A 23,739-nucleotide genomic window follows, 5' to 3' on the forward strand; every position below is an offset into this window, starting at 1 on the left:
CATATTGTGTTACACGTGTGTGTGTTTTCCTTTATAATGATTATGTAGTTTTTTTTTAGGCTAGATTCATTTTTTTAAAGTAATGTCGTATATTGGGAATATTCATCCAGTATTTTGGGAACGTTGGTGTCATATTTTGAAATGTTTGTTATACATGTTTGATTATAGGGGACTTTTTTTTAATTGTTTTTATTTCTTACGTGACAAATGTTTTATTTTAGTTTCGGCAGTATGATCAAAAAAATATTCACTGTAATGCTTTATTATTAAATGCCCATGATTTTTTTTTTTATATGCAAAACAAAATGCAAAACATTAACTTGCCCAAAACACAGAAATGTTATCATGAATGACTTTTTTCAAATCCTACAATTTAAACTTAGTGTCTGATGTTCCTTATTTGGACCTGCACTCCCTGTAAATGAGGCAGACCTCATCTGGACTTTTTTCTTCTGCCTGTGTGTGTATGTGTGTGTGTTGGCATGTACTGCCTTTGTCTGACAAGTCAAGCATGGGGGGGGGTGAGGGTGCAGGGAAGGTGGGAGGGGGGTAAACTAGTGGAGTGTGTGTGCATGTGTGTGTGTCTAGGTTGCCGCTTTTAGAGGCACACACACACCCACACGGGCTTCATTCCCCGAGCAAAACCTTCTCGCGAGCACATCACAGCTGCACTGAGGGGGGCCCGGCAGCCCTGCACGGATCGCGGGGAGCTCTAACCGAACCGAGTCGAGCCGAGCCGAACCGGGCCGAACCGAGCTTCCCAACGCACACCGGAGCTTTTTCCCCGCCGCTCGCGATGAGCTTGGTGCTCGGTCTGCGGCGCTGAACCCAAAGGGGGGCGACGCACCTGCCAGCCCCTGGAGCGGACTGCGCCCCTGCAGCGAGGCAACTTTTGCGCTCTTTCTTTCATTTTTTTCTTTCTATCCATCCGAGGAAGGGGTGTGTGTGCAAAGTTGGCCCTCATATGAGCTCCTGTGGCGACGGTGGTCGGGGAGGGCGACGAAAGCATTGAGATTTTTTGCATCCCTTGACATTGTAAGCCGGCGACACGGCGGCTTGGGTTGATTTGTTTCCTTTCCTTTGCTATCCGATGGATATTCACTGCAAGGCGGACCCCTTCGCGGCCATGCACCGTAAGTAGCACAATGCCACTATAATTATTATTAATTATTACGATATTTTTGTGCAGGTGTTGTTTTTATTAACACTGCAAATAATATAAAGTTGCATGCCTTTTAAAATGAAGCCTTTGTTAGTGAATAATTACTGTGAAATTATTTCAACGTGCAACTTGATATGATTTGATCGGGGTGAATAATTGAGGCTTTTTGTGTTTGGCAAAATAATATATGCAGTGTAATGTGAGTTATTAAAGCTTGATCAATTATTTAACATTAAGCTGTGAAAGGGAACCTAATACGAGCAGGGAAGATGTTGTGTGCTGACCGGAGGAAAGTTGTTTTTATTTTTTTGAATCAAAAATAAATAAAAGAGAGGGAGAAAAAAGTATTTTTCATCCATTTAATTTATATGAAGAGAGTGAGATAGGCCTTGGCAGACTATTTTGTCTATTTCTTTTTTTTCTGGTACTATTTTAGGACACTGGCCTTTTTGGTGTTCATGTGAATTAATTTAATTAGTTATTCAAAACACACTGCTTGGCTTACTGCTGATTTCGAATGGTATCTAAATTTTTTCCCCGAGAGTTTCAAGTATGAAATTGCACGAGTGAATCTCATCGTGTGTAATTTTGTCCTCATTTACGGCTTTATGTAATGTTAGGCTGCCGGTGTGTGTGTGCTGCTGTTGTCTCCCACGTAGGGCACGGGGGTGTGAACCAGCTCGGCGGGGTGTTCGTCAACGGAAGGCCCCTCCCGGACGTGGTGCGCCAGCGCATCGTGGAGCTGGCCCACCAGGGGGTTCGACCGTGCGACATCTCTCGGCAGCTGCGCGTCAGCCACGGCTGCGTCAGCAAGATCCTCGGCAGGTACGAGCAAAATTCATTATTTTTGCTTAAGGGTGGATTTTTAGTGCTGATGGGTTGCACCCCAAAAAAATATAATGCACTATTTTACGCTATTTAATAAAAAAAAAATGGTTTGCTATTGTAATTTCTCGAGATGAATAAATGTGTTTAATCATTATTTTGAACTGTGACTCCCTCTTCTACCATTTTGGGGAAATAAGATTTTTTTTTTAATAAAATAAATGTGCTTGTATTATTTAAATGTATTTTATGTTTTTGCATGAAACTGCAGTGCTCAAGATTCATGCACTTTGACTGCTATTAATTTTAAAAGGTCTGAACATATTTCGTACAAAAAAAATAATCATTCCGTTTTGTGAAAATGAAAATCTTTTTGTTCGGCTAACAAACATAAAACGCGATAAATTGCCACCTTCTCCGAAATAAAAAAAATATATTATTTTATTATTATGGCACAGGTACTACGAGACTGGTAGCATCAAACCGGGCGTGATCGGGGGCTCCAAGCCCAAAGTGGCTACGCCAAAGGTGGTGGACAAGATTGCGGACTACAAGAGGCAGAACCCCACCATGTTTGCCTGGGAGATTCGTGACAGGCTGCTGGCTGAAGGCATCTGCGACAACGACACCGTGCCCAGTGTCTCCTCCATTAACCGGTGAGAGTACTCATGCAATATATTCTTATATTATAAAAACAATTTTGCATGTAAAACAATTAGAGCTGTTATCATTAACAATACATTTGTCGTTTTACATTTAATATGACCGTGTTGAAAATTACAATGCTAGTTGTTAATATTTTTGCTTAAAAAAAAAAAAAATATTAGGAACACATCTCTGCCATGAAGCAGAGGAGGCGGGGCGGGGGGAGGGAGGGGGCAAGGCTGCAAATAGCTCGTTCAGAGGTACCTAATGAAGTGGCTGCACGCGCCCACTCGGTGCTGGTGCTCCCGAGGCAATCAGAGATCAATACAAGGGTGACCACATGCCTTTTGGCGCCATAAAGCAGGCCAATTGTCTTTCTGAGCATGCGTGTGGTGGCGGGAGGGGGCGGGGCTAGCACTGCAGACCTGTCTGTAAGATTTAAAAAGAAGGTGGGAGGGGGCTTTAGGGGAAGGGGGGGTGGGGGGGTCGAGGGGAGCTTGAAATGAATGTCATAAAATAAAATAACGTAGTCGCTTTTTTTGTGGCGGTGCATTCGAGGCATCATTTTGTACAAGCTACAATCAATTTAAGATGTGTACCATTGAGAGACGTTTGTAATATTTTCCATAAAATTAGATGACGCTTCAATGCTGCCTGTGTACATTGTTGTGAATCGTAGAGGGGTTGCTAATATTTTGGCGGCAAGAGGAGAGGGTCAAAATATGGGCAACATAAAAAGGGCAGATGCTGATGTGTGAAGGCCTAAGAGCAAAATACAATTATCCATATGTAAATAAATAATAATCTGTACATTTCTCACAAACTCGTGTATTTCCCTGACACACACACACACGCCCCCCCACACACACACATCTAGTGATGAACTTTGCTTAAGACGCACTGTTCCATAGAGGCATTACATTTTAATGAGCTGATGGGCGAGAGCGTGGACACACACACCCACACACACACACACACTCTCTCACGTCTTTTAAATAAGAAAGGGCTGAAGAAAATTCATTTCATGCTCCGTGCTCACTTAAAAAGGCGACCGAGACACGTGCGTGTGTGATAACTCCAAAATGATTGTATGTATTAATGCCATTTAAAAAAAAAGACTATTTAGTCTTATTTTAAAATTCCAATTAAATGATTCTTTGAGTTATCTCCAGGTAAATATAATATAATATAACAACGTTAGCCTAATGATGTAATCGCCTGCGTCTATTCTGCCTAATTTCATCTTTTTTTTTTTGTAAGCATACTTATTTCTTTGTTGGAGTACTTAATTCAATCCCCTAAAACTTTTGCAAAGACTGACATCGAACGAAGTGCGGCAAAATTTTGCTTTAAAACCGAGAAAAGAACTGATAAGTAGTCCGAGAGTTTACAAATGATGGTGACAGGCCACCTTCTCCCCGGGGCTGCCGCTCAGACGGAACAAATCTAACGCGAGGGAGCGCAGAAGAAGGGGAGGGGGGGGGGGGGGGGGGGGGCAATAAGGAACTATTGCTTTCCTGTCACATGTAATTTATAGCTCTCCATTTGCATCTCTTTGCCCGGGTGGCCTAATCCCGGACTTTTCCGATCGATGCGGCCTCATCCGCATCGGCATTCTTGGATGGAAGGGGAAGGGGGGGGCTGGTCTTGCAGAGGTCTGGGGGTTGAGCTTGGACTTTATTTTCCAGGATCATCCGAACAAAAGTACAGCAGCCCTTCCATCCGTCGCCCGATGGGACGTCCCTGTCGACGCCAGGCCATACCATAGGTGGGCGCAGCGTCGTCACAACCGCCGCCATTATCAGCGGGAGCTTGAAATAGACTCACAGCAGGTCTTGATGAGTGTTTTCCTCTTCTCGTTCAGTGCCAAACACAGTGTCTCCGCCAGTAACCAGCGCCTCCAACGACCCTGCGGGGTCCTACTCCATTAACGGCATTCTGGGTATTCCGCGATCCAACGGTGAAAAGAGGAAAAGAGATGAAGGTAAGATATGCCTTGCCTTCAAGCTACACTGGTATCTGCTACTGTAAGCCTAAAGCGAGATGTCTGGCATCTTCAATGGTTCTGCAAGTTGACTTTTCCATCTTGGTCTTGAGCCATCGGTGCTAAAATGTCATTCAGTCCAGGCGGAATCCCTGCAAGGTAGTTCTGATCCATTGGCCCAAAAGCAGCCCAGTCAAGTAGTTGTCCCTGCAGGGTTTATGAAGATTATGACTTTCGGACTGAAAGAAACCACAAAGATTCCAGGAGTAGACAATTCAATTTTCCAGGTTGCCATCCAGTGACCTCGAGAGTTCAATAAGGATACCTACATTAGATTTGAGGGACATCAATGGATTTCTAGAATTGGTTCATGTCTCCAAAAAGACAAAAAAAAAAAAAGAGTGAGCATTATTCTTTCCGAGCTGTGCTGAAGTTGCAAGTCGGGCTCTAAAAGGCGGCGCCGCCCCCCGTTCCAGGCGATGACCCTTAATAAAACACCTGAACTCGGCTACACTGCTGTGTCAATCTGCTGAGGAGTCTTTTTGATTTGAAGGCACGACCTCCACTGTTGTCTCCTGCAATTAATCTTTATGGAAGTGATTAAAGGGCTTTAGATAATTACATGTCAAGATGATGTAGCCGACCACCCGGGTCAGTCAAGAAAGCCGCTATAGCTCTGTTTTTTTCCCCCCCCCTCCCTTCTTCCTCTCCTGAAACAAAAGTGCCTTCAAAGGCTGCAAGAAGGCTCGAGGCTTTTAATAGATTATTGGTGGCGTAAGCAATCGGCTTTGCTCATGCATGATGAGATGGCGTCGCGAGGTGGTGTTTCGGAATGTTCTCTCCAGAACGGGAGCTAATCAGAGCGCGGCTGTCGTTGACATAGTGTCGTCTTTGTTACGGCGTTTGTGGGATATCGAGGGGGGGGGGGGGGTGATGCTGTTTTGTGTGTGTTGAGGCAGGGGATGACTAATGACCTGTCAGAGGTAGATTTCCTGGCAGAGATATAAAAGCCAGCATGACGTGGGCACGGCAAATGACATAATCAAGGGAAGAGGTGCGGTGGCGAGGGCATAATGTGAACGTCTGGTGTTTTCCAGAGTTCATTTGGAGCCGTGCTAGGACCCCCCTTCGTATTAAGCGTAATGTGGCTAGTGATGGAAGGTGCATATTTTTATGTAGATTGCTACTGAAGGGCAGAAGGACCTTAAAGGGCACACGGAGGAAGAGATGAACTGGTTTACATATTGGACTTACCCGGAACCACTAAGTCCGGGGGTACCGGTATGGTAAAAATATAGCTTTTTTCCAAAACCCAAAGATTTTTGGGTCACACCTCTGTGATTTTTTGATCAGTCACAATCAAATAGCGCTGTTTGAATGTTGTTTTGAAATTGTCATCAAATGCTGCTGGTTGCTCACCACGCCGTGTCAGCTAATGTCTCTGCGCGGCCTCATTTGCACTAGCTACAATATTGCGCACCGCTCGCTAGGCTGTAGTCCACAGTCGGTAAATGCCCCGACCGCATTTCCTCGCAGCGAGGCCTCATTTAACTCGGTAAGCCGCGTGATGATTATGGCGAAATAGTCATTATCAACTCTGGGGGCGGCAAAGGAGGGGGCGGGGTTAGTTCCAAAACAGAGCGGCGGAGTATTTGCACCGGTGGCGCTCTGCCAAGTAAGTTTCCCAGTCAGCAGTGCCCTTAAAAAAGAAAGGTCCCAAATTACGGCGGCCATGTCGAGATAATGCGCTGTGACACGCGTTTATGTACACTGGGGCCGGGCCAGAGCAGCTTCGGGGACACAGGTGTCATAAGAGCCATTATCGGCGGCCGCTGTGCTGCGGCAAATTAAAAGTAGCATGTTACACTTGGCAGCCATTGTTGGAGGGAGCTCTGAAGATGGCGCCTTGGCTGACCGCAAAAGTGACATATATTAGAATTGCGCGCCGCTGTGGAGAAAAGCTATTAACATCCGTGCACACTCGCCACCTACTGAGCTCCGAGGTTGCACCACCGCTAAACCCCGCAAAGTAACTTCCGGGCCAACAAAGTGCGCGATTGTCGCTCGCGTTGTCTTTTTAAATTTGTGATTTATGGGCGAAACGGGGCAATTCGTTTAACGAGGCAATCATCCCATATTTCAATAAGTCGGCCCGGCGAGTGGCGGCGAGAATGGATGGATGGGATTCCTCGTTGGGGAGGCAGCCATATTCATTATTCCTCATCTGGGAGCGTCATGAGGTGTCGTGTGGAGGATGAGCGATGGAGAGGGCCGCTGTTGCAAACTATTGTCTTGCTGAAGCCTTATGGAAGTATCACAAATCAAATTGCAAACTAAAACAATTCATTTAGCTTCGGGTTACCCAAACTGTGGCTCGGGGCCCGAAAGTAAAAACTATCAAGCGGGGCATTTTGATTCATGTTTGTTGCATTCAAGTTCTTTACCATATCCAGTTTAATACATGATGTATATTTTAGCACATTTGAAACTATATTTAGGGGTTTAACTTGGAATTTTAGACCAAATAAAAAAAACTAGGTCAAAATAGAGTCAAGTTTTTGGTCAAGTATTGTAAAAAATGCAAACTTACCCTGTTGCCTCTGCATTTTTTGCACTTAATTAGCGTATAAATCTTGGCTCATGAAAAATGCTGTTCCTAACGATTAATTCTTGTCTAATCCATTCATAACAACAACGATCAATTTCATTCATGTTTACATCAAAGGATTCAATTACAATGGGGAAAATACACCCCCCGCCCTAAAGTTCCACTAATTTGATTTAAATGAGTTTTGATTGGATTTTCCTTTCGGGGGAAAAGACAACAATACATCGGGGGTAGGTGAGCATATGCGTGCTGACACGTTATTTAAACAAGGAAGTCGACTGTAAGACTCCAACCATTCATTTGGGTAAGGGGTCGCGACCTTAAGGTGGTGCCTCTTATGTCACTGTGTAAACACTTTTACTCTACAATGTGAGGAAAGATGCTACTCTCTCGGTATTTTTGGGAGGGGAAAGGACCACTCACCTCCGAGTCTCCTGCTGGGGGTCGTGACTGTCAAGTGGCGTACCCGCAGCGAGGCGTCTGCTCCCCGCGGGGTCACATGATCTGGCGGAGGAGGCGGCTCCCACGTTAATATGGACGGACGTCAACTTGAATAGACTCTACTGCCGCCGTGATCGATAAACACGCCTCGGGACCTTACCGCCGGACAATAAGTGATCGTTAAAAGTCAGGAAAACATGAACACGATTTTAAAAATGGAAAACGATAAGAATTATTTACCTTGGCAACAGCGCGGTGGATTCGCCGGTTGAGAATCAAGACCGTGGGAGGGAAGACGCCATCAATTTGACGAGCGTGGGAAGTCGGCGGTGGCTAACGACAAACACGAGGGAGGTTATTGATCTGGCAAGGCGTTGGAACCCAATGAACTAATGATTTGAAACTGGAGACCTGAAGTAAAAAGTATTCTGTAACGAGTTAAGAATGATCTGACTAACTAGGTCGCTCTTGGTGAATAATATATTTTTAAAAAACACCTTCAAGAGGTTGTCTTTCCCTCCCAACGGGTTCATCCTCCGGTCGGCGTAAAAAAAAAATCCGTAATAACCCCTCCTGAATGGTAATAGCGTGCTGACATGATTGATCAAGTGAATTCCGTAGGGGGGGGGCAAAAAGGTGGGATTAAGTCGAGTATTATAGGTGCAATGAGTTGAGGCAGGATGTTCATTTGGAGTCCATTTCAGCTCCCTCTTGCCAGCAGATCAGACAATCAATAGAGCGCTTGCATATCATACATCACGGCGCTGTCGCCGCGGGGGAGAACATAATCTACGGCAAATTTAGAGCGACGGATTTGTAAAGGAGTTCATGCTTTCTGCTTAGCAGGGAGCAGGAATATTGCGGTGGAAAGTGAACCTCTTTTTACTTCCTTTCCTCACACAGCCGACAAATTGGCAATCAATGCCTATTCATAGATGGCATTGGATCTATTTTTTCTTGCTAACCAAAACAGCAGCGCATACCAAACATGGCGGGTGGGTCCATTTCCTTACCGGGGCCAGCGTGTCGACTGTGGCTCTTTCTCCTTGTAGATGGTTCAGATGGTTCTGGTCCAAACAGTGATTCTCAGGGTAGTGTGGAGAGTTTACGGAAACACCTGAGGGCCGACGCCTTCACCCAGCAGCAGCTGGAAGCCCTGGATCGGGTCTTTGAACGCCCCTCGTACCCGGACGTCTTCCCTACATCGGAGCACGTCAAACCGGAACAGGTTAGTGGAACTGTTAGTTTCCTTTTTTATTTAAACACAAAAAAATATATTGGCAGTCCAGGTTAATTAAAGATGGCCACTACGAGGAAGTGATAGGAGGAAAACTCCCACGCGTTATTGATTTTTCAATGAAAAACACATTACATAAATGGCTTACAATTGACAATACTAATCATAATAATAACTACGTCAACATGAAATTAATCAAAGCCTCTCTCTTGTATTAATTTGTCAGCTACGTGTGTCATGTTTTTCACGTAACTATAGATTTAATTTACAGTTAAAGTACTATATTGGGGTCAGATTTATTACAGTCATTATTACTCCACAATAAAATACTGAAAATAATAATAAGGCGAAGAAACCACCACGCTAGAGGACAAACAACCAATCAGAGACAAAAGGCCTCCATCCTTCTAAAATGAGGAATGGCAGCAGGGCCCCGACGCCGCTTAAAAAGAAACTGTGACTTTATTACAACGGATAAGCGTTATTTACATTCATTGTACGATTAAACAACAAGAGACTATTAATTTCTCCCTGCATACAACGTCGGCGCTATAAAAAGCGCAAAAAAAAAAAAAAAAAAGCTGTGGCCTAATTGAGTTCATTTTAATTTCTCTCCAATCGGGGCAAATTAGGCAGGTGATAAATCAGTGGGACAGGCCTCACCTCCAGAAGAGGGCCTAATTTGCAGCTAATTACAAAACTGATTTCTACTGGAAGATCAATACCAAAACCAATTGGAAATGACTTGCAATCACAAAGAGCGTCGGGGAGAGTATTAAAAGGCTCGGCATGAAGAGTGGAAGGGGAGGGGGGGGCGGTTTGACTTAAAAAAGGAACGGTCCAGAAAAATCAGTTTTAATTTAATGCGATATTAATCAAGAGCCCTTTGCCTTTCATGGGGGCCTCTCACTTTTTTTCCCCCTGTGCAAAATGCGGCCCTATTAGCCAAGTGTCTGGGCGCTGTAGCGACGCATTAAAAAGCCATTCTGGCGACGCGGCTCTCAATGGACGGAGCCCTCCCACACTTCTGCCTGCCATGTGGTCATCCCTTTCACGCCGCGGCCTCCCATCTGCATGAGAAAACGTCTGCCCAATAGAGGCAAACATCCGACCCGGTGCCAGCCAACAGTTGTAGCAGACAATTAGAGTTTATCGGCGATAGAAGCAGACAAGAGTGGGGTCATAGGCGGAGACCCCACTCCACCCCCCCTTACCTCATGGGCCCACAGAGGCCCAGCCCACGGTCCCTGAACTCACACCGGGCCTCGGACAAACAATCCGGAAGTCTCATCTCATTAAGGAGGGGGAAAAAAACAACATGCTAACAGCTGCTGGAGTCGCACCCCCAAAAGTGTATTTTTTTGTAATGATTTAACATCTAAGATATCTTTTAATTACTGGACAGATTTTTATTTTTTAAAACAACCAAATTTGATCTAAAAAATAGAATGTGACAAAAAATGTTTTTGTTTACAGAAAATTTTCAGTGGAGTTCGAATACGGTCAAACTTTTTTTCCTCATGCTGTTCATCGTCTGTGGGGTGCACAGAACATTTAAATGTAAAAAAATTTTTTCGTCACCTTTAACCCTTTGCATTAATTGCTGGTATTAAAATCTCCATAAGACCCAGCATACACACTCTTTAGTTAAACCTCAAAGTGTGACTTAAAAATGTAACAAAAACGTGTAAGTCGGTGTTAGGGAGGGCGGTCCAAATTTAAAGGTGGTGGCGGGGGGGGGGGGGGGGGGGGGGGGGGGGTGGCGTGCAACAAAGCGCATCCGCTCAAGACCAAGACAGGCCGGCACAAAAGGCCAGCTGACGCCCGGGCTTCCCATGCAAATCCGGCGAAAGCCCACTTCCCCAAATACATTCATGATATGCTTCCATCGCGGCCCGGACTGGCACAATGCTCTCTTACAAATGTATCAAGGTATTGTCTGCTTGCGTAACGCCTCCGTTGTCCGCTCCCTCAGGCTAATGAGTACTCGCTGCCGAGCCTCAATTCCAGCCTGGACGAAGTCAAGCCCAGTTTGTCGTCCAACGCCAACCCGGAGCTGGGCCCCAGCGTGTCGCAAAGCTACCCTGTAGGTAAGATCCAGCCCCTGGAGCTGAATGTGTCAACATTAAAAAGTAAAACCAACGAGTCAACGTGTGAAGGCTTTTTTAACGTGGTCTCCTTCGGAGCTTTAGAAGTGTGTTTTTGCTGAGCAAGCGGCTCGGGAATTGGGGCACGGTGACAAGGTCCTTTGGGTGTCACTGGATCAGATTCATCAGTGCGGCGAGCGACCGCTGGTTGGCTGCCTCTGTGATTTGTTCACTTTGTCACCTGGAGGCGGGGAGGGGGGGGGTCGGTGGAATCGGGGGTGGGGGCAGTTTGTGCGTCTTGGAACACGAGTAATGCGCCTCGGTAAATACGCTCTGGCACCTGCGCCGCCTCACTCTAACACCGTGATCATTTACTTCACCCTCCCTGTGTCACCCTACAAACGACACCCCCCCCCCCCCTCCCCACAGCCTACCTCTCTCCTTGTCACAGTTAATGATCGCCCGGCTAATTGAAATATTGTTTTCTTGTCGCTTGTTGCCATTACTGAGACGATTGTTGAGGTTACTCCGAGTTTACCACGACTCTTTTGCTGGTCAGCACGGCACAATGAGATCTAATTATGGGAGAATTCCAAATATTACCCATTGAGGAGAAAGTTGAAGGGTTATTCTTTAATTAATACATTCGATTAACTGCCCATTTTTGTCACCGGTCAATAAACATAATTCACATTTAATGAATTTCCTGGAAATTTCCAAATTCTCACCAAACGAAAACGTTCTTCACTGATTATTGGCAGCAAAGTGAATATTTAGAGGTCAAAGTCATGAAGCTTCTGTTGTGCCAAATATTAAGAATGTCTCCAGTGGCTTCGCGCTACTCACAAGAGATACAAATGCCTAGCAGGACAATTTGAAGCCCCCGAAAAATAAATAACTAAATGGTGCATAATATTTAGGCCGGGATCCAATTTCAAATTAATTGTGCGTTAACAAGAGGAGCAAACTTTAGATTTCACATCCGTCCTTAGTATGTTTTTCCTCAACTAAAAGTCATTGATTGAGCTGATTTTCTGCCCGGGGAATTTGCATAATCTATTAGACTTGATTCATGAAGTCACGGCCAGAGATCGGGATTGTGACGGCGCCGATAGAAATCTTTTGTGCCCTCTGCTTATCCTATTAGGCACTTGAAAGCAGCAGGCTCCACTAAGAAAGGATTTAAGGGCATTGTGCGAAGCATCGAAATTCAGAGGCGAGGTCTTCTCTCTCCTTTTCCTCCACATTACCTGCTAAATAGTTCCTCCCATGAATATGTGACTAGGATAATTGCATATTGTCAGGTAATTTCTATTGTTGGTATGGGAAGTCATTTGATTTGATGAATCCCATCCGAGGCGAGCCCCGCCGTTTTCTGCTTAAAATTCAAATTGGCGAAGAACTTTTTTGTGTGTGTGTATTTTCAACTCGTCAATGGCGAGATGGTTTCGATAAGGCCGATTGTCCACTCGTTCTATGGAGGGTTCCTGAGCTGAGGTTTTTTTTCTTTCTTGACAATTTATGGGAGTTGGGCACTTGTCTGCTATGCATACTGAGGAAGTGAGAGTTTGGGTTTCCCTGCTGGGCCTGCTAATGGAGGCCTCAAAGGGCCTTGAAATGAAGCACAATTGTTTTATGCAAACGTTTGTCAAGGGAAAACACGACAAAAGGACCGTACAAAAAAGTTATTATTAGTGAGAAATTATTTTTCTATTTAGGGTAATAGTACAAGAGTAAAGAAAAAAGATGCTATAATAGAAAACATATTTTTCTTTACAGGAAAACAACATTCTAGATGATTTATTTTATATCATAACATTTAAAATATTTTTTTTTAAAAAGAATGTTCAAGGTTGCAATTTTTCAATGAAATATGCAATATTGCAAATTTAGCCAATTTTACATGAAACAAAAGCTTATAAAATGTTTTCAAGATAAAAAAAACCTGCAAATAAAATTAGTCACAATTATTTAATCAACTAAGCTCATAAAAATAAAGCTGATTTTTTTGAAGGTGAAAGATTAAAATGACAGCCCCACTTGTTGCTTTGCTGTGCACGTTGTTTGACTGATGAGTCTCCGATCACGAAAGCAAACTAACCTTTGAGCGCACGTTTGATAATGAGCGACTTTCAGCCGGTGTTTGGGGATTTAAAGCAATTTGGCTCACCAAACATTCTTTACTCCCTTGTAATTAATTAGGATGCTGGGAAACACACAGATTCTTTTTTTTTGGCTTGTGAACGCCTCAAAGATGGAGGTCAAAGATTTGCGGTGGTTGCGGCGAACATGAAGGTGTCCCTGTCATGCTAGACTGCATCGAGCTAAAGAGGCAGTCGCTAATGGCCTCGCGCCGCTGCCAAATGAAGATGAAGTTTTGCTGCTACGCTTGTTTTTGTCATACTCAAAACTTTCCGGGATTGTTTTCGTCTTTGCCAAAGCTGAAGTGTAAAAATCAATCATCCAGTATGGAAAGTGGTTTCGTGTGGGAAGGTTGGGGCAATTTTGGCACCGTTCAAATACCGCGGTGACGGAACTCGTTATAAAACCTCCTTGGTGGAGGTAATCGACGACAAAAACTTTTTTAAAGGATTGAACAGCAATTAAAGTTCCTAATGAAGGTCTAACCAAGAAGGACAGGATTGACGTCCTGATCAAACTTTGGATCGGTAGCACAGTTAGCATTGATCTGGCATCGGCTACTCATGTCTGACGTACTCTCAGTTGCAGTTTTACTCGTAAATGTGTGGCATTTAAATCAAAGTATTTGCTGTGTGTACATCTGCTGCCGTCGTACGAAGACACGGTCGGATCACTTGTGACAATTGTTACCGGCGTGTCTCGAAAACACACAATAGGCCTCGCCGCTAGCGAAGCAAAACACTCCACCCACGCCTCAGCACTCCCACGGCTCCCTTTGACTTGAGTGCACTGGCTTGTGGCAAACATTCTTTTTGTAGGCCGAAAATCGCCTGTTTTGTGCCAGGCTGGTGTTTTTTTATATATAAAAAAAAAAAAATTTGCTTATGATTACATTTAGTCATTTCTTCATTAAACATACTGATTTTTTTTTTTACAAAATGATCTCAATGGAATCCAAATCAATCAATACATGAAGAACGCATTTCAAATGTTCTCCACGTCGATTCCAACGCTTCATAGACAGACGAGGCTTTTTTTTTCTGGCATCGAGTCCTCATTAAAGTTCCATGGGGCGAGTCGTTTTTTTTTTTTTTCTCGTTCCCCCTTTTTGAGCCCTCGTCACCACAATATAGCGGGGCCATGGGTCCACAATGGCGCCTGTGCAGACTGAGGTTACGTGCTGCGCTCCAAAAAACATCCCCACGGGCCAGCTTGGACGACCCGAACCGTCACTCTCAATTACGGAGCTGAATATGTGCCGACGCGCTGGTGGCGCTCCGCAGAGGGGGCCCGCCTGTTCAATGCCCTCCGAAAGGCAACAGCGCTGATTCAGCAATGTGCTCACACGTATGAAACGTTTACAGTACTTGATTGCTATTTTCCAAAGTATTAACAAGTTCTTTTGTGTCTCTTTTGTTTTTTTGTCTGCTCAGGTCGAGACATGGCCAACACGACATTACCCGGGTACCCCCCTCACGTCCCCCCCACAGGCCAGGGCAGCTACCCGACTTCCACGCTGGCTGGAATGGTTCCTGGTAAGCGCCAATTGCAAAACGACTTTTATACTCTTTTTTTTTTTGAAGGCATTCTGTCAAGATACAAACAAAGCTGAATTGTCACCCAGGAAGTAGCAAAATCGGAATCAAATTTCGCCAATTCCCCAAGACAAACGTACCTCGACTTTCTGGCCTCGCTCCAGTTGTCGTGCGCCGTTCCAGACCGTTCACCCTGCACACAAGAAATGAGATTTAGTGTCGGGCGCCAAACACTGTTAAAGCAAAGCCGTTCCTCACCGGCTTCATATAAATTACGGCCTTTATTGTCTCGTAAAGGAAGCAAAGGTGTCGAAACGGTCGCTGCCGTGCTCGCCGACACTTCCCTCTTCCCCAGTGAAATTTTGTGGCGAAAAGCTATAGTAAGATTTACGGCGTTGGATCGAAAATGTATGCATGAAACAGTTTATTAATAACCCTGGCCATTTATTAGTAGAGTGGCTCGGAATTAAAAAGCAGGGAAGAAGAATGGGTAGATATCCGTAAATGGGACGCGGAAAGGAGGCCTCAGTGTCACCTCCTGTATTGTTCACTGTTGCATAACTTAAGCCAAATGAAAAAGAAATAAATTACGTGCCTGAACGGTCACACGTCGATGACTATCATTTTTTTCCTCTCCCTTACCTCCTCGAGAAATGGCGGCCGGGGCTCCGAAAAAAAGGTGTTTTGAAATGCTAATGATTTGTTTTCTTGTTTTGCAGGGAGTGAGTTTTCGGGGAACCCCTACAGTCATCCACAGTACACCACCTACAACGAAGCTTGGCGATTCAGCAATCCGGCGTTACTAAGTAAGTGGCTAGTTTAGCATGCTAACTAGCTTGCTGTCTTTTTCTCCATAATATTTTTCAGGTCATTATAAACCTTTCTGTTAACTTTCAGGTTCCCCTTATTATTATAGTGCCGCGTCGAGAGGCTCCGTCGCGCCCGCTGCTGCCGCTGCCTATGACCGCCACTAGTTACCATGGAAACCAAATCAACCTGCAGGACCGCCGCCTCAGCCTCCATATTTGAGGACATCGAGAGCTCACGCGATGAGGCCATTTGGGGGGGGTTGTTGGGGGTTCTTCAAGATGTCTTCACCTCGATGAACAGAAGATGGTTGCGGAAAATTGAGAGGGGGAAAAAAAAAAACAGCCATTATGGATCAATACTGTACATTCCTTTGCTTGGCAGCTCTCAGCAGGGACTGTATGAGGCTTAAAAATGTAGCAGCGGCCTTTTATTTTCCTAATTCTCCTAAAATACACGCAGAAACGGGACCGCTACGAGATGAGCCGGCTGCATTTTCATCCATCGTCCAGCATGGCAGAATGCCGTGAGAAGATTAGGACTCTGTGATACACAATCAACATGTTGAGGAAAAAAAAAAAAAAAGAAAAAAAAAAGTGCAGTGCGTCGCTATGAAGCAAGTGGAGCTTTTCTTAATATTTTTTTTATTTTTCTTTTGTTTTCCAATCATTTAAAGGACTAATCTGCTGTGTCAGGATTTGAAAAGCAACATTTGATGTCCTTTTTTTTACTTTTGTTGTTGATTTTGCACTATGTTCAGATGTTTGCAACACTGGAGCGTTGTTCTATATGCAGGAATCCTTTATGCATACGTGCTTTCCGTTAGGCACTTAAAACGACGCGTCTCGACGACATGCACTACTGCGAAATGGTTTAAACGAAGTCTTTGGCAACAGCCATCGCCCATTGTCGAGTATAAAAGAATAATAAATAAATTTGAAATGAATTATTCAAACGTCAGTGCTGATTGATGGCCGTGGCGTCAAAAAACAAGTGAATGCCTTAAAAAAAATTCAAATAATAATTAAAAAAAAGCTTCAGCGTCATCATGTTTCAGCCATTTTTTTTTTGACTGAATGTAGTTTACATTTGCCAAAGATTTTTTGTTGTTTATTTACAGGCAGCCTATTGTTGAGATTAGTGTTATTATTCTTGTTTTCGTGGTTATTATTATTAATATTATTAGGGACAAGCCACACGCTTCATGAGGAAGTCGAGATGTATAAATTCTATGCAGTGCAGATGGTCATCATATGCATATGAAGCTGTTTAAGGTACAGTGGGTGGAGTTTATTTAATGTTCATGTGTGTGTGTGTCAGCGCGTGAGCGTGTGTGTGTGTGTGTGTGACAAAACACTTCATGTAAATACATTAAGAACTGTCTTTCATGTTCATTGGTATTATTTCTTTCATTCTGGTCACACTTGTATAATAATAATAAAAAAAGTGTCTGAAATCTTTTACCAAAACATGGAATCATTTATTTATTTCTTTTGATTAAAGAAAAAAAATACCAGCCTACCATTGATTCTAAATTCTGGAAATGTTGTATTTATGGATGTAATATTTGAAGGTCTGAGGTCTTTTTTTTTTTATTATTATTAGATAATTTGGGAATGTCATGTCAGGCCGCATCAAACGCTTGGAGGGTTCATGTCCCGCCCACGTGCCGTAGGTTACCCAACATTAAATTAGAAAGCAAAAATACAGACATTACGATTCATTTCCTCCTCTTTTTGAGTATTTTAAATGTATTTGCAAAACTGTCCCCGACTAACGAGCCTGTTTAGAGCCAAATGAGAGCGACTTCTCAGGTATAACGGCGATCACGTGCTTCAGAGGCGGGAGCCACGGAATGTTTTCTCCGATTCGGATCAGCGAGCAGCGCATAAAGTGTTTAACCCCTCTCTCTCTCTCTCTCACACATTCTCGCTCACCGCTTTGTAAAGTTGAATTAATTTTTTTTCGCTCTCCCGTCGCCTCAGAATTCAATTTGCGCTTAAGTTGCAGCCGCTAGATTTATGCGTGAAATCCCTCCTCACCCCCCTACCCCCCCCCCCCCCCCCCCCTTCTCTGGAAGCTGATTTTCACTCGTTTCTTCTCGCCCTAATCCCTCCGCCTGGTACGACTTAGTTACGTCGTTATTGATTTACAGCCGGCGGACACCGTCTCGATTAGCCGTGTGCAATTGGCGGAGGATTTGGGCGTGCGATAAAAAGCGCCGCGTACATGTGACAGCACCTCGGGGCCTCTAATGGGACGTTTAGCGGGCTATTGGAAACTAAGTGTACAGTCAGAGTCCATTTTCGAGCCCTCAAAAGCACACATACTGTACGCCGTCGTGCTAAGCGACCCATCGTGAATTCCCACCTACGCCTTAGTGAGCGGTTATCAGGCCGGCATACTTTCGGAAACTCGTATGGTCTCACGATAGCAGTGTTAGCATTTTGGTTGATGGGCTAAGATTATTATTTGATTTGATTTTAGACAGATTCAACGAAATTATCCACGTAAAGATAGTATATAGTAAACTAGCTGTTCATTATTATATAGAAGATATATTTTGTTTCTCAGATGTAAATGTGACACGAGCGACACAGGCCGAAGTTTCGGTGCCGTCTTCTCGACTCGTGTAGGTTTACGTCAGGACTACTGTTGACCTTTCTAACTGCTGACTGCACACGCCGCGTGTGCTCGAGCACGCTTTGAATATGCTGCGACGGCCAAATGCTAATTTGGTTAGTGGCGTGTCAAATGCACAATAAATCCTCAGGATGTTATCCTTTTTTTTTTTTTCGCCTGTGACACGATCAGACGACGGCGTGAAAATATGAAAATGCATTTCACATCTTCATATTCCTCGAGCGGCTGTTGGGTGGGAAGGGCGGAATGGATGTGCTGCTTTATGTGCTGTATCTAATTGGATGTGGCAATATGTAATACGATTCTCCGCTATCCATCAATCGGCGTGTTAGACCTGTTTGTACGGACGTGTCAGCGGGGCAGCCTAGCTTGTTATGATGCCTGAGCACCAATTATGAGGTGATTCTCCACTCGGTGTGAGGACGTCGGCGGGATACTTGAGGGGAGGTTCCTAATGAGTGAGCATTGATTGGCCGGATAAGTGCTTGACATGCTAGCGTGAGAATAAGACAAGGAAAAGACTTAAAAGGAAGTGGATGGACGGCGAGATCTTGCCCAATTAAAATCTGCGTGGATGGAGGTCAGATTTAGTTGTTCAGTCAAACTGATTGGAGCTGTTAAGTGAGCGTGGAAAAAAAAAAAATACAAATGTTTGGTTGCATTGACAGGTCAGAGGTCAGGTGCAGACTAACGTCACTATTTTGCCAGTAAATAAATTGCTTTCCACGTGACGCAATTAAGGCCTCACTTAGCGAACATGTCGGCCGCTGGTGGTCGTGCGCTTACTACCTGACTGGCTCGTAAACGGGGTGGGGGGGGGGGGTCCCTCCAAAACAGACAGAGGCGGCCCTCTAATCAGCTGTCAGCCCCGGCGTTAGGCCCCGGCAAACTGGGGCAGCTGGGAAATATACCGAAAGAGAAGGGAGGGTGGGATGCAGAATCATCAACCCCCATTTTTTTCCCCGTGTAACCCCGGACTTGCTCCTTCCTCACCCCCCCCCACCTTCCTCCGCCGCTTACTGTCAGGCCAAACACATGATGAATTGCCCTGTCAACGCAATTCATTCAGGGACCAATTAATTCGGCAGAAATGAACTAGAGCCATCAGTCGCTAGAAAACCGTCGGCGAAGCGCCTCTCGTCGGAAAGAAAGCGATACGGGCGCGTGTGCACGGGGCGAAGGCGGCGATGAGAACCGGCGCGTCGGGGGAGTGCGGTGGAAGTTCGTCTGACAGGAATTGGTCATTTAATGCTTTAGCGCACTGGAGACAGCCCCCTGTCATCGAGGAAGCCATGACAGGACTCCCCTGGTACTTTATTTATTAATTATCCAGAGCAGCAAGGGGGCATTTAACTGTCTCACTCTGGGCCCGTCAACTCGACTTCTTGTCATTGAGTCTCCGCAAACAGGTCCTCCAGGAAGCAAGCCCAAGTCAAAGCGGGAGCAGATGTAATTATTCCCGCCCTGGACAAATATTTTTGCTTGCAATCAGTTGTCACGCCGACGCCTCCCAAAACAACTCAACTGGTTTTGTGTTGCTTCAATTACGCCGGGCTTATTACGGAAACTTTCAGTTTAGTTAGTGCGTTCTTTTTTTTTTTTTTAACGACAACAATCCACTTGGTCCTTATGTCTCAATGAGCGATCGCGTTGACCTTTCTTCGTTTGTGATACGCCGACGGGGTCGGGTAAATATTTAATGGAAGCTTTTGTTAGGCATCTCGTGCATCCCGATGTAACAGGAGGATGCCGAGGCGGCAGCAACAGCTGGGATGCAGCCACGGTGACGTTAGGTGTGCCTTCACCATGACGGGGAAAAAAAAAAAAAAAAAAAAAAACGCATCTCACTGGTCACAACATTAAGGACACCTGAATACACAGTGAATCATTTGAGTCATCTGGATTCTGCAGGTGTACCTAATGTACTGGCTGTTCATCCAGAGACGTCTCCGGCTATAAGACGGCGCGCATAATTAATTAAAAGGGACTAATTAGGAACATGAGAGCAGGTGCCAGGCTATGGGCTGACAGCGCAAACAGGAGGAAGGAGGAGGAGAGGTAAGGAGTGTAACGTGACAAGGAGGAGGGACAAAGCAACTTTCGAGTGTTTTGTCATATGAAACCTCCGAGGAATTGACGTGACAGAGAAACAGTTGACCAGAATACCGCGGTAGGAGGGGTCGGGGGGGCTTGTCGGTCCTTTTGTACGAGGCTTGAGTTCCCCCAATTTGACGCTGACGCCAACAAGGGATTTTCCTCCTCATTATATGAGCGAGAGTATGTGTGTTTCGAAAGGGGAGGGGTCACCTCGTGATGGTGAGCACCCCGGGTCAACATGTGATCCTGTTTTTTGTTTATTTCATATCGCTGCCACACCAGGAAAAATGGATCCGTCATTCTTGTCTACCCAATATTTCACAAAGTCCAGCTCCAAAGCGGGCCTACAGCCTATTTCATCACAATTTGCAGGCTAACCACTTACAAATGCGGCATGCGATGATAATAACGAAGCTTGATGTCACTTAGCCTTTCAGGCTAGACTAGCAAAGCCTCGCAGGTCCTCCGAGAGGTGACAGCAGCGAGAGCCGCCTCTCCCTAACAGCATTATAAAGTACTGTAGATCCTATTTGTGTCAGTAGAGCCAAGTGAGGGGAAAATTCAACATCAGCCTATTTATTCATTCACTTAGGCCCGCCGCTCGGCACGGGCACGGCGCCGTGGAACAAATGCGGCGTGTTTTCAGGGACGGGCGGGAACGTCTTCACTTGGGTTTGATTTTGGGTGGGCAGGTAGAATAGAATCATCTATCAGTAGTAGTGAAATAGAGAAAATAATGAAAAACATTGGAGGCCACAAAAACTATCAATTTGATCATTTTACCTCCCTCACCTGCCCGAACCCTCAAAACAAGAATGTCAAGTTTGCGCAATCAATAACAAGTGACAGGAAATGGAATTCGGAAGAGTGAGATGGGGAGGGAGTTATTTCCCAGCTAACAACGCCACGAGTAATTTAAAGGAACTAAGTGACTCGATTTGTTCTCCCGCTCGACTGTTAATTTGGCCAAATAAAAAAAAAACAAAAAAAGCGCTAATACCGAAGAAGAGATGGAGCCCGAGTTTAATTATCAGGGGATGACTCTGACTGTGCATCATCATTAGTTTGACTAAATAGCGGCGGTCACTGACTCAAGTGGTGGTAAATGGCACAATTAGTGGGCCGAGTAGGGAGAGGTACATTCAATTTGAAAGCCTTCTTTCCCAATCCATCTCTGGTGATCACGAGAAGCGCTGAGCGGTGCGTTTCTACGCTCGCCGACATTAATCAGCTTCATTCCCGAGTAAAATGTCAACGTCGTAATCAAGAAGGAGCCCGCTCCGGCAAAACGAACCCCAAAATCTCAACGAAGTGACACTTTGAAACTGTAGCCCCTTCGGAGCTGCTGTCCTTCCGTGTTCCGCCTCTTCCGGCGCCCCCTCCGCCGCCCTCGTACCCCCTGGCGCCCCTGCGCTTAATCCCTCACTGCACTCGCTCAGTAACCCCAGCAGGTGCAGCGGGAATCCATAAACACAGCTGGTGCGCCTCAACGTCAAAACGAAAAAAAAAAAGATTCACCTCGCAACCTCGCTCTGGCCATTTTTAACCAAAAACATAACATGGGCCTTTTTTTTTTTTTTTAATTCCCACACATAATTGTACCACTGATGACGTTCCGCAAAAGTCCAGTAGATGGCGATAATACGCATGGGTAACCTTATAATATCTTACAAAGAAGAACGTGTATTCAGAAATAAATCTGATACTTTTCGCTATTTTAATATTTTTGCCTGTCTTGAAAAATAATAATTGTGGTGTGCAACTACTAGAATAATTTTGTCCTGTAGTTGTAACGTTGAGCTTACCTTTCCAAATCATTTCCTTAAGGTAAGCCGCTGATCCGCCGGCGTGTTTGCAATGTTCTCCGTGCCTTTGCATCGCGCCTCGTTAAAGCGTCGCGGCCCCGCGCCTGTCTGCCGCCGTTAGTCTTGATTGGCCGGGAAATTCACTGCCTCCTGTCCGTAATGAGAGTGGACAGAGGTTAGAACAGCTCAATAAAAGAGATAACCAGTCTTTGATCCAAACAGCCATGCAGAACATTCCCGCCGATAGCGGGTCTGAAAATGTCCTGTCAGGAATTTTGGATTTTAAATTACGCCTGATTAACCTGACGCAGGAAGACTTTGGCTGACTTGGGCAGAAAAGAAACATGGCGTGGACAAAGCTTTAAAAAAAAGAATAAATGCTAACATATAGCAAATGATGTATATTTTTTATTAAAACGCAAGTCCTCGGTGTTGAGGGACTTTTTCACACCTGTCATTCACTTCCACATGACGCCATGCGGAAGTGCGACAACAGACTTTGCTGATCAAGACCAGTGAACAGATTCATGTCTGCAGATGTTTGCTTACATGTCAAGAGGAAAAGCGCTGCTAGGAAACGCCGAGGCGTTTCGAACCGTCTACATCCGAATGACGGCGCCATAACAGCGACAACTGCACAAATCTGTAGAATGGAGACGTTCGTCTTCCATTTTCCGTCGCCATGTTTGTGCCTTAAAACAAAAGCCTGATTAACACTTTTTTTTTTTTTTTTTTTCCCAAGACTGCGTTTACACAAGCCAACGCGCACCCAATTGGAGCAAGATTACAGTCGTGCTTGAATATTCCCGATAAGTTCAATTACACTCCCTGCAGAATTTATTTAGTCGAGCAAGCTAATGTTAATCAGCATTGTATTGGGGTTAATCTACCCGGTTATTACCAATTTGCTCGGCGCGACGGATGCGAGCGTGACGAAAAGAGGAGAAAAAAAAAAAGGCGTAAAAAGGGGTAGCAATCATTTCCCCAATCATGAGCGCGATGGCTTATAGACACTAAATGTTTGAGAGCAAACCATTTTCTCTCCAGCTGGCCTCTTTATAGATCATGAAAATATACTACTTAAATCAAAGGGAGACCCGCAACGGCAGCCCGGCCCTGCTGTTCAATAATGACTTTTGTATTGGAGATCATCTCGCCAGGCTATCAATCATGTCGGGCATCCACGACTCGAGGGGAGCTAAGAGAAAAACACTGACGTATAAACTAGCTCCTCCTCGGTATTTTTCCCTAATACATACAAACGGCGGTGTCATACGAGCTTGATACTTGACACTAAAGGGAGTCAATACGGCAAATTGTTCCAAATTCACTGTCTGGCATTTTCGCACTCCCCGGTTCAGATGGAAACGTACAATTGACCCTCATGCGCCTCGCCGGGAACGGCGCAACGTTATAACCTGAGGCGACGTGTTGTGGTCCAAATGAGATAAGTTCATTTTGAGCCACACGGTATTTGTCCCATCGGTCGGGAGGCTATAAAGCTGGAGCGGCGGCGGGAGGGGGGTCGAGCTCCACACATGTGCTTGGCCGCCGCCCAAATGTCTGGCCCAGCCTTCTGTGCAGGCGCAGGCACGGAAAGCGGGAGGTTGACAATATTGAGGTACAAATTTCCTCTAATCGGCGTGATGGTCTACAGGCTCCGGAGGGAAGGCGAGCTGCTGCTGCTGCGCAGTGCCAACACACGGCAAGATGGATGCAAT

The 23,739-nt window shown here is 45.1% G+C and overlaps 2 protein-coding genes across 11 annotated transcripts in view; one reads left to right on the forward strand and one right to left on the reverse strand.

Moving 5' to 3' along the window:
* Nucleotides 1-23,739, reverse strand: part of fbxl15 (F-box and leucine-rich repeat protein 15) — a 78,149-nt gene that overhangs the window by 44,214 nt on the left and 10,196 nt on the right. For all 9 annotated transcript variants that reach the window (XM_088359915.1, XM_088359911.1, XM_088359909.1 and 6 more), the window contains 5 exons: nucleotides 22,019-22,168; nucleotides 14,807-14,859; nucleotides 8,679-8,864; nucleotides 7,906-7,998; nucleotides 7,648-7,820 (listed from right to left, as the gene is read on the reverse strand). The gene's annotated coding sequence lies outside the window, so the exon portion shown is untranslated. The remainder of the gene's footprint in view (nucleotides 1-7,647; nucleotides 7,821-7,905; nucleotides 7,999-8,678; nucleotides 8,865-14,806; nucleotides 14,860-22,018; nucleotides 22,169-23,739) is intronic.
* LOC148382650 (paired box protein Pax-2a-like) lies at nucleotides 1,776-16,942 on the forward strand. 2 transcript variants are annotated; one of them, XM_088359932.1, is made up of 9 exons: nucleotides 1,776-1,987; nucleotides 2,446-2,643; nucleotides 4,321-4,400; nucleotides 4,497-4,616; nucleotides 8,718-8,893; nucleotides 10,878-10,992; nucleotides 14,565-14,666; nucleotides 15,386-15,472; nucleotides 15,564-16,942. In XM_088359932.1, exons 1-9 carry the CDS (start codon nucleotides 1,776-1,778, stop codon nucleotides 15,638-15,640), a joined length of 1,167 nt encoding a protein of 388 aa, XP_088216058.1. In that variant the 3' UTR covers nucleotides 15,641-16,942. The 2 variants fall into 2 exon arrangements, with proteins under 2 accessions (XP_088216058.1, XP_088216057.1); XM_088359931.1 differs by having other exon boundaries at nucleotides 15,583-16,942.

The sequence above is a fragment of the Syngnathus floridae genome, chromosome 18 (assembly GCF_059516105.1).
Source record: "Syngnathus floridae isolate MCC-2025c chromosome 18, RoL_Sflo_1.0, whole genome shotgun sequence".
Lineage (NCBI taxonomy): Eukaryota > Metazoa > Chordata > Actinopteri > Syngnathiformes > Syngnathidae > Syngnathus > Syngnathus floridae.

Coding starts and splice junctions, on each gene's coding strand:
- LOC148382650 (XM_088359931.1), top strand. CDS start 1,776: ATGTTAGGCTGCCGGTGTGTGTGTGCTGCTGTTGTCTCCCACGTAGGG. Junction 8,894..10,877: donor AGCACGTCAAACCGGAACAG/GTTAGTGGAACT, acceptor CCGCTCCCTCAG/GCTAATGAGTACTCGCTGCC. Junction 10,993..14,564: donor GTCGCAAAGCTACCCTGTAG/GTAAGATCCAGC, acceptor TTGTCTGCTCAG/GTCGAGACATGGCCAACACG.